This window comes from Rattus rattus, chromosome 18 (assembly GCF_011064425.1).
Source record: "Rattus rattus isolate New Zealand chromosome 18, Rrattus_CSIRO_v1, whole genome shotgun sequence".
NCBI lineage: Eukaryota > Metazoa > Chordata > Mammalia > Rodentia > Muridae > Rattus > Rattus rattus.
In genome coordinates this window covers 39,759,132-39,769,419 of record NC_046171.1, presented here as the reverse complement: position 1 = coordinate 39,769,419, position 10,288 = coordinate 39,759,132, and the positions used below count along the sequence as shown (strand labels likewise).

Genomic DNA, 10,288 nt, shown 5'->3' with positions numbered 1-10,288 from the left:
ATTCCTCAAACACCTGGCATGGTCAGCCTGTCGCAGCAATAGTTCACTTCCTTGTAGCAACCTTGCTGTAGTTTCTTTTCTATTGCTGTGATAGATAAAACACCATCACTATAACCAAAGCAACTTACAAAAGAAAAAAATTAATTTGGGGCTCACCATCCCAGAGCGTTCAAGTCCATGACCATCATGGCGGGGAGCAGGGCAGCAGGCATGGTGCTGGGGACGTCCCTGAAAACTTAAATGTTGAGACCACAACCAAAGACAGAGTGAGAGAAAGCTAACTGGGAGTTTTGAAACCTCAAAGCCCCCAGTGGCACACCTCCTCCATCAAGCCACGCCTCCTAATCCTTCCCAAAGAGTTCAACCAACCGGGGACCAAGTAGTCAAGCATAGGGGACTTAGGGGGCCATTCTCATTAAAACCACCATATTTACAAAAGACACCTCTCTTAGTACAATTGCATAGGGATTCTTGTTTTTAGTAATCTCATTTTCATGTATTAGAATTTTAAAATGTGTTGACTTGTTTCTGTCAATGACAGTAAATGTGTTGTTGTCAATTTTATCCAGTCCCGTGTATGACTCCTAAAGTTATTGATCAGAATTCCTAAAAGAAGCATGTGCTGTTAGGATAGCCTGCCAACGTGGTACAAGTTATGCTCACTAACAGTTCCAATCTCTAGTCTCTGTGAGAAGAGACTATGGAGGAAGTAAAATGTTACCACTGGTCCTTTGCACCCCTCTAGTTTCTGCCAGCTCTAGGCTTAAATTATTTGTACAGATTTCCCTCATCCCCAACTGTACATTTCTTTAAAAAAAATTGTTTTTAAAATGCGTATCAGTGTTTTGCCTGCGTGTGCATTTGCACACCCCATGCATTCCTGGTTCACCCGGAGGCAGAAAAGGTGTCAGATCCTCCAAGATTGGAGTTCAGACAGCTGTGAGCGGCCATGTGGGTGTTAGGAGCTGAACTCAGGTCCTCTGGGAGAGCATCCAGTAGTGTTAATCACTAAGGGATTTCTCCTGTTCCCGATGCACATCCTTGATGATAAGAATCTTTTATAGAGACTTTTCTCTTAAGACTTGGGCTTGAGGTGCTGATCAATGTGAGGTGTCAAGTGCCTACATGCCATATGCTGTTTTTCTTGCTGAAAAAAAAACACACACACACAATAGACAAGTTTAATTTGTAGTAGCCCTAGGGAGAAAAAGTGGTAGATATGTGTTATATTTAATGGTGAAATTTCTATAAAAATGTAAAATATTTTTAAATTATTTTTTAAAAGTCTATTTAAAAGATTCTGTTGTATTAACTAGACTACCCAAGTCACATAAAGCCAAAAAGAATGTGGTTAATTTCTTTTTTGAAAAAATATTTGTAACACTATTTTCTTTTTAGATTTGTTTTATCCTTTGTGTATTAGTGCTTAGTGTGCACATATGTACATATACCACACGCATTAGATATCCTGTAACTAGAGGTATAGATGGTTGTGAACCACTTTGTGTTAGGAAACAAACCCAAATCCTTTGCAAGAGCGACAAGGGCTATTAACTGTTGGGCCCAGGTTCTATCTTCTTAAATAAAGTTATTTTTATATTGAATTTAGGAGATGGAGAGACAGCTCAGTGATTAAGAGCACTGGCTGCTCTTCCTGAGGACCCAGGTTCAAATTCCAGCACCCACACAGCAGCTCACAACTGTCTGTAACTCTAAGATTTGACACACTCACACAAACATACATACAGGAAAAACACCAGTCACATAAAATAAAAAATAGATAAATTCAAAGAAAAGAAAAAAGAATTAAATTTAGCAATATAGTCAGTATAACGGTACACATAAATATAGACAGATATATGTCAACATATAAGCAACGGATATTAACTTTTTTCATTTAAAAAGTCTGGGCAGAGCCAGGCAGAATGACACACACCTTTGATCCCAGCACTCAGGAGTCAGAGGCAGGCAGATTTCTGAGTTCAAGTTCTGGTCTACAGACTGAGCTCTAGGAAATCCAGGGCTGGATACATCTACAAAGAAACAGTGTCTCCAAAACCAAAACCAAAACCAAACAACAAACAAAAAATTCTATTGATCTCGTGGCATCTTTGAAAGCCCTACTTTTCAAAAGTTCCTCCCAAGTGAGCAATCTAAGCAAACATCCCCTTTTTGTCAACTACAAGTCTATGGTACCCTTAGTAGGGTCAAGTCTATGGTACCCTTAGTAGGGTTGACTCATTTTCCACAAAGTACACAGGTTCTGGGCCCATAACATTTGTTAATGCAGTTAACAGATCTTAATGAAGTTAGTGGTCTCCCAACTCTTCCTCAGATTTTGCCTGAGATCTCCGGTTGGATACAGTCCGGCTAATTATCAGATCTAAAGGCATCCTGGACTCAAGCCAGTAGAAAATGCTCAAGCACAATCAAGAGCCCCGTACACACATCTATATCATCCTGATCAAAGGGGAAACATGCTCATGACCTTGGCTGTCCTGTGAGATCTTGGGGAATCAGGGAACTCTGGCCAGTACATTTGTCTGAGTACTTGGTGCTGTCATGATCAATGGAGGTCTAGCCTCAGTTATCTATCTTATGCCAAGAGGTCTAATTTAACAAGAGTTCATTTGAGCAAAGACACTAATTGTGACTTTGGCAGCTCCTGGAGCTAACAGAAGGAGGCAGCCCTACTTAGCAGTGTGGGGAAAGGAAGATTTATTATAGACAGAAGAAGGACGTCTTACTTGGACATAACCTCATATTATGCAGCCCAGGAGATTGGCCATGTGTTATAAGAGATAGGCTGACACAGTAACAATGTGTTGACCGGTTAGGTTAGACTTTGTTGCACACAGGGTAGCTAGAGAGCAGAGTTAAAGTCATGCTGTATCTGTGCTCGTAACACAAAGAAGATGCAAAGAAGATGGACATTCTGTGCTTGTGAGGGCTGAAGTTTTCTTTGAAAAGAAGGGTAGATTTGAGTAAGCTTGGTTGCCTTGTCTCTCCTATGTGTTCTGTACGTGTAGAACCTCATCTGCACCAGGAAACTACCGTTCTAATGATGTAAGAAATGAGACCAGGCCAGGAATATGGCTCCGAAGCTCAGATCCCTTGCTGTTCTTCCAGAGGATACATGTTTCATTCCCAGCAACTATGTCAGGAGATTTGAAATTCTCTATAACTCTCATTCCAGGAAGTCTGAAGCCTTTAGGAACCTTCAAATGTGTGTGCGTGCGCGCACACACACACATTAAAAGTAAAAATGTAAAATAAAGACAATTTGGTAATTTAAATTTTTGACATATAAATTCTCATGTTAGTGATTATAGCATGTCTCACAATACTGAAAACTACTATATATATTTGAACATATATTTCAAAATTATTCCAAGTTTATGATAAATCCATATTTTATAAATTTGTTTGATTTATTGTTTCATTATTTTGAAACAAGGTCTCACGTTGCCCAGGCTAGATTTGAACTTGGTATAAACCCAAAGATGACCTTGAACTCCTTGGCCCTTCTACCTTCACCTCGGGAATGCTGGGATTACAGGTGTGCACCACCACACTCAGTTTTCGTTCGGTGCTGGGAAGTGAACCCTGGCTTTGTCCATGCTAGGTAGGCTCGACCACTGAGCCACATCCCCGCTCAGATTTATTATCGTTGCTATATTGTCATGCTAGACATCCGATGTAGACTGGGACGTGGTTGGCAAACACTCTACCACTGAGTTATACCCCCACTTTCATATTGTTTATTTAAACGGGAAAAGCTACAAGAGTTAAATCAGCTTGGGGCTGAAGAGATTGCTTAGCACTTAAGAATGCGAGCTATTCTTCTTCGGTTTCCGGTATTCACATGGCGGCTCAAAACCAGTCGTAACTCCAGTTCCAAGGGATCTGATGCTCTTTTCTTGTCTCCTAGCACACTGCATCCCACGGGGCACATGCATTTAAAAAAAAAAAGTAAAATTATATTTAATTCTTTTAAAAGAGTTAAATAGTTGTTTTGGGAAACTTTGAAATGAGGAAAATCAACTAAGATCTATGGCTCTGGTAATATTAATATCACGCTATAACATTTCTGCTTACTGTGAGTGGGCCTCGAAATAATTTTCTGCTTTGTAACTCACTCCTCAGAACTTTTTTTTGTAGTAGATAAAAAAAGAAATGGATATCATCTTGTTTGCAGGTAAATCTTTCATCCTTTTCAATCTCAGGGAATGACGGTTGCCATGTTGGGACCCACATTTCCAGACCTGGCCAGAAACGTGAACCGGAACATCAGCAGCCTTTCCGAAATCTTCGTGGGCCGAGCCCTGGGCTACTTGTGCGGCTCTGTGGTTGGTGGGGTGCTTTTCGACTGCATGAATCATTTTCTACTTTTAGGTAAGTAGGCATCAACGTTTGTCTACAACTTGACACCAAGTATGAAAGGTGGCAGAAGGCTTAATTCAGACGCCACAACAGAAGCACGTGGTGTGTGGGTCTCCTCCCTGGCAACTGCACGTCCATGGTTCCTGTCCCTACCTTGGCAGCTGGAGGGACCCCGTATTGAGTCCTCTGGAAGCTTGTTAGTCCTCGGGTTTGTGTGTCAGAAATCCCGGGGCTCCACTGTCCACCCTCCACACTGACCAAGCACGCAGCTCTTGGGAGGTAGGGCAGGGATCCCAGCCTTCTGGGAGGAAAGCAGGTATACACCCCTCCTACTGAAGAGGCAACCCAGCACGTTCAACTGTTTTCCTACTGTTGATCTGGGAGCCCAAGACCTTTTGTCCTCTGACTGGAGAAACAAAAGAAAAGAGAAGGAAAGGACAGAACTGCTCCTAGGGGTGGTGGAGGAGGAAGTTTAAGCGCAGATAAAAGGGAGACATAGCCAGGGGCAGGGAGGGTCCAGAGCGGACTCGACCTGACTGAGCTGGACCATGGTGGTTGAGGGGTTGAAGGGGAAAAGGAAGAGAGGGGAACCACATACAACAGTCAAGAGGGCAAAGGTAGAAAAAGGGGCAGGTAGCCAAAATGCAAAATGACTCGTTTATGTAGGGGAAGAGCCTCTGGGGTGGGGGGCAGCCCATCCTTAGGCTAGAGAGTTCTGGGTGGAGGGCAGGATATGCCAGCCATACCCTGTGACAGGTAAGGACTGAGGGATGGGGGAGAAGCTGGAGGTCAGGCCTGCTTTCATATGTTACCTAGGCACCTCAGCTGTTTGTCCCAGGTTTCAAACACTCTAGAACTGTTGATGAATAAGTAAACAATACCTCTTATGTCCAAAATAATCACAAAGAATGTGTGCACAATTTTGGGAGAGAGGGTCTCTTTGAGAATCAAGCTCAAGGCCTGTGTCTTCTAATCGTGTCTTCTACCCCTGAGCTATACACCCAGCCTCAAACAGGTATCTTGTACTCCCTTCCTATCTGCTACACTAATTTATTTAAAATATTTTTATTCTTTAATTTTAATGGGGGGGGGAGGTATGGGTGTGTGTTAGTCAGGTCAGTCCTCTTCCTTAATCACTATCCACCCTATTTTTAAAATTTTCATTTTTGTGTGTCTGTCTGTGTACGTGTGGCAGTCAGACGATGGTCTGTGGGAGCTGGCTCTCTCCTACCATGGAGGTCCTAGGAAACAAACTTAGGTCATCAGGCTTGGCAACAAGCTACCTTTACCCTCTGAGACATCTCGGTCCTCCCCTGAACCTGCAATTTACCAACCAGGCAGACTGGCTGGCTTGCCAGCCCCAGGGATCCTCCTGATGCCTCCTCCCCAGCCCTGGGATTGATCACAAGTGTGCAGCATTTTCTGTTTGTTTTAAACATAGATTCTGCAAGACCACAGCCAGGCCTTTTGCTGTAAGTGCTTTACTGAGCCAGCTCCTCAGACCATCTTCAACATTTTCCTACAGATGTCTACGACTGCATTTATTTTTTGCCTTTTTGTTACTACAAATCCTAAAATCCCTTTCAGTTTATGAATGTCAAATTTTTTCAGCTTATTTTAGTTGTTAGAAAGATTGTCATGGGTTGGGGATTTAGCTCAGGCCCTGGGTTGGGTCCTCAGCTCCGGGGAGAAAAAAAAAGATTGTCGTGCTTTGTTTTAAATGTGGTAATAGTATTAGAATGGTACTTGTAACACACACACACACACAAATATATGTATATATATAATTTTTTGAGACAGAGTCTCTCTATGTAGCCCTGGCTGTCCCAGAACTTACTACATAGACCAAGTTGGCCTCAAATTCAAGAGATCCACCTGCTCTCTGTCCTCTAAATCCTGTCATTAAAGACATGCACCACTGCACCCAGTAATTATTTTTATCTTATAATCCATAATGATAATATTAAGATTCACATGATGTAATCCATTTGTATATGTTCTCTAGTTATCCAGGTTTTTAAAAACTTATTTAATGTCTAAGTGCTCTGCTGCATATACATCCTCAGGCCAGAAGAGGGCACCAGATCCCATTGCAGATGGTGGTGAGCCTCCATGTGGTTGCTGAGAATTGAACTCAGGACCTTTGGAAGAGCAACCACTGCTCTTAACCGCTGAGCCATCTCTCCAGCCCCCTAACTATCCAGTTTTAATGTGACTTTACTTTCATTTTTGCTATGAGACCTTGCGCTGACCCTGTGGGAATACTGTCTGTATAACTGCTGTCTTCACCCCTCCTTAGGAATGTCAATGCTGGCTACCACAATTGGTCTTTATCTTATTCCTTTCTGCAAGACAGCAACACTACTGATTGCCATGATGTCTGTATTTGGCGTCTCGTTTGGTGCCCTGGATACAGGTTAGTGACTCTGGCTGTTGTCACTGGGGAAAGTGGATAGAATTACCCTGTCACCACAAAAGCCTTGTGAAATGACAGGGTCCTACTGAGACGGTCATAGGTTCACTCATTTAGACCCACCCTTTTAGCGGCTGTGTTTGGTGCCAACTAGGGCACCAGTTTTGAACAAGTAATGGTTAAATGAGCTAGAATATATTTCCCTGTTTGACAGTATTGATTTGTAGTGTTCAATGGGAAAGGACCCCTTCCCTGTGGGCGATTACAGTGTGGGTTAAAGGGCTTTCGTCGTGAGACAGAATTTCACCACATTAAGATAAGAAGACTCAACGGCTTATTAGAATGAACTGAAGTTGGAACTACATTGGGCTGTGGAAGGAATGAGACGACCGCCTTACTTAGGACACCACCATTGTTGAGTTCAGGGAAGCATCTGCCTAGCCTAGCTAATCTCCATTTATGTCCTCACTGGTCTGGAGTCCTGTTGAACAAGAAACATGATGTCTGCTTGCCCCCCACTCCATCTTTCTATCCCTCCCTCCTCTCTCTGTCAAGATGAAGCTGTAAGTGGAAATACCTTATGCTGTACGCTTCATTCCGTTGAAAATGATAGGGTGGAATTATGTATTTGTCTGAATTTTTAAAAAGCCACAGACTTGATGCTGCCGGCTCTGAGTACATAAAGCTAGAGATTTGCAATAGATTTATTAAAGTTTGAAAATACACTTATTAAATATATTACAAAAATGTCGACATATTTATCACATACCTAGTGACAAGTACATGGAGAGATATTATGCCCCAGTGTGGCGATGACACTATCCTGTGAAAGCCTTTACAATCTTCTAACTTAGAGCATTTCTCACGTTCCCACCGTGCAGTGCACATCCATCCGACTTCTGAAGGCTGTGAAGTCCTTTGTTTGTTTTTATAGGGTTCTTCGGCTTTTTATTAATTTAGCTATGTGCATGTATTTGCGCCTGTCTGTGGGTGTGTGCACATGAGTGTGGGTGTTCAGGCAGAGGACAGGTTTCCCATCCCATTAGGAACTGGAGTTAGTCGGGCTTGTGAGCCAAGGGACTTGGGTGCTGGGACGGTAAATGCTCTTAACTGCTGAGCTGACTTCCCACGCCTTTTGTAACGTTTTTGTATTTTTTCTAAGTTATTGAGTCTAGCAAATTATTCTCTCCATGTTTCATTGGCAGGTGCAAATGTCCTCATCTTGATTCTTTGGGGGGACAAAGGAGCCCCACATATGCAGGCCTTGCACTTCAGTTTCGCCTTGGGTGCCTTTCTGGCTCCCCTGCTGGCTAAATTGGCCTGGGGTACCACAGCATCTGCTCAGAACCACACTGAGTCCGACTTTGACCCTCTAATGCTGAACCGAACCTCTGAAGCCGCCACAGACTCTATGTTCGCGGTACCCGATGACATGAATCTGCTGTGGGCATATGCGTCCATCGGAACCTATGTTCTAGTAGTTTCTGTCTTCCTGTTCGGTCTGTTTTGTAAGAAACGCTCAAGGCAGAAAAAGTCCTCAAAAAGCGTCTGCTCAGGGAGCTCAAGGGCTAAATACCCAGGGCCCTGCTATGCCTCCTCTTTTCTCTTCTTCTTCTTCACGTGGGAGCCGAGGTGACCCACGGTTTTACGTATTCTCCTTCGCCACCACCCACGTTGGCATGGAAGAGGCGAGGCAGCTGGCTTGAACTCCATCTTCTGGGGGACCTTCGCAGCCTGCAGGGGCCTGGCCATCTTCTTTGCGACATGCTTACAGCCTGGGACCATGATTGTGGTGAGCAACATCGGCAGCCTGGCCTCATCTTTCTTTCTGGTGCTTTTTGACAAGAGCCCTCTTTGCCTCTGGATCTCGACTTCTGTGTATGGAGCCTCGCTGGCAACCACGTTCCCCAGTGGAGTTTCTTGGATTGAACAGTACACCACCTTAACTGGGAAATCCGCAGCCTTCTTTGTCATTGGTGGTACTCTGGGAGAAATGGCGATTCCTGCAGTGATCGGAATTCTTCAGGGACACTACCCAGACCTGCCAGTAGTTCTATACACATGTCTGGGCTCAGCCATATTCACAGCTGTTTTATTTCCTGTGATGTATAAATTAGCCAGCTTAGGTCTGTAATGTGAATGAAAGGAAAACACATCAGGGTCAGAACACTCTGCCGTTTAAGTTTGGCCCATCAGGAAAAGAATAAATGGGAAGACGTAGAAGAGCGCCATGGAATGGATTTTGAAGTAGGTGAACAGGGCAGTGAAGCAGTCTGTATTCATTGTCTAGAACGCACCATTGGTGTCCTCACCGACTACTCTCGGGCGCATTCTTTGGATTAACAGTACTGTTCAGCCTTCTGTGAAATGCTGTCTTCATTTATTTGCTTGTGATTGTGACCAATACTTGACAAGAAGCCAACGTTTGAGAGTGCGAAATGTCATGGAAGGGGGACTATGGTTACAAGAGGCTCCCTGTGTCAGGAGTCGGGGCTGGGATCCTCATTTCTTTGCATCTTGGTAAAGCAGGGTGCGGAGAGAAGAACAAAAGTGTGGCCAGGTGCAAAATCCTCAAGCCTTGCCTCTAGTGACGCACTTCCTCCAGGGGAGCCCACTTCCTCCAGAGGAACCCCACTTCCTCCAGAGGAGCCCCACTTCCTCTGGGAGAGCCCCGCTTCCTCCAGAGGAGCCCCGCTTCCTCCAGGGGAGCCCACTTCCTCCAGGGGAGCCCACTTCCTCCAGAAGAGCCCCGCTTCCTCCAGGGGAGCCCCACTTCCTCCAGGGGAGCCCACTTCCTCCAGAAGAGCCCCGCTTCCTCCAGGGGAGCCCCACTTCCTCCAGAGGAGCCCCGCTTCCTCCAGAGGAGCCCCGCTTCCTCCAGGGGGAGCTCCATGTCTTCCAGAGGAACCCTACCTCCTAAAGGTTCCAGGATCCTCTACAATATTGCCCCCATCCAGGAACCAAGTGTTGAAACAGACAAGCCCACCGGTGTGTTTGTGTGTGGGAGGGGGAGGGGTGATTTCACACTCAAGCTACAGCAAGTACCTTGTCAGAAACCAGGACAAAGGGGCTAATACTCAGATTCTCTGTCTCTTGGGGAAGTGGGAAATTGAAGGATCAAACTCAGGCCTCTGCATGGGTGAGCCAAGCACTCCACCAGTCTTCAGATCTTCAGCCCCTGGTTTCCTTGAATCCACGCTTCTAAATAGGCCAATCAGAGGAGATCATCAGCGAAGTTTCAGTGGTCTCTTGGGATTTCGGTTCCGAGGTCAGCGTGTAGGAAATGCTGAGCTGTTTTGAAATGGTCTCTCACCTCCACATGTTACATATGTGTTTCATGGCTTTGTAATCTTAATACTTGTCTGAGGCTCCTGTTTTGGCAGGGGTCATTAATCAGTCTTTTATTGTCTCCAACTTTCAGAGTGTGCAAAGAATTCACTCGTGTTTGAAAAGTTGGGTCCTATTCAAATAGATCAGTCACCAAGGAAGGCA

The 10,288-nt window shown here is 44.6% G+C and overlaps 1 protein-coding gene across 1 annotated transcript; it reads left to right on the top strand.

Annotated features, from left to right (window-relative positions):
• Positions 1-4,233: 4,233 nt before the first annotated feature.
• LOC116887139 (sodium-dependent glucose transporter 1C-like) lies at positions 4,234-8,975 on the top strand. Its single transcript, XM_032888688.1, is given in 6 exon segments — positions 4,234-4,395; positions 6,683-6,799; positions 8,002-8,370; positions 8,373-8,438; positions 8,441-8,482; positions 8,485-8,975. Coding segments are annotated over 6 exon segments (1,194 nt in total). The 5' UTR covers positions 4,234-4,241; the 3' UTR covers positions 8,931-8,975.
• The last annotated feature ends 1,313 nt before the right edge of the window (positions 8,976-10,288 follow it).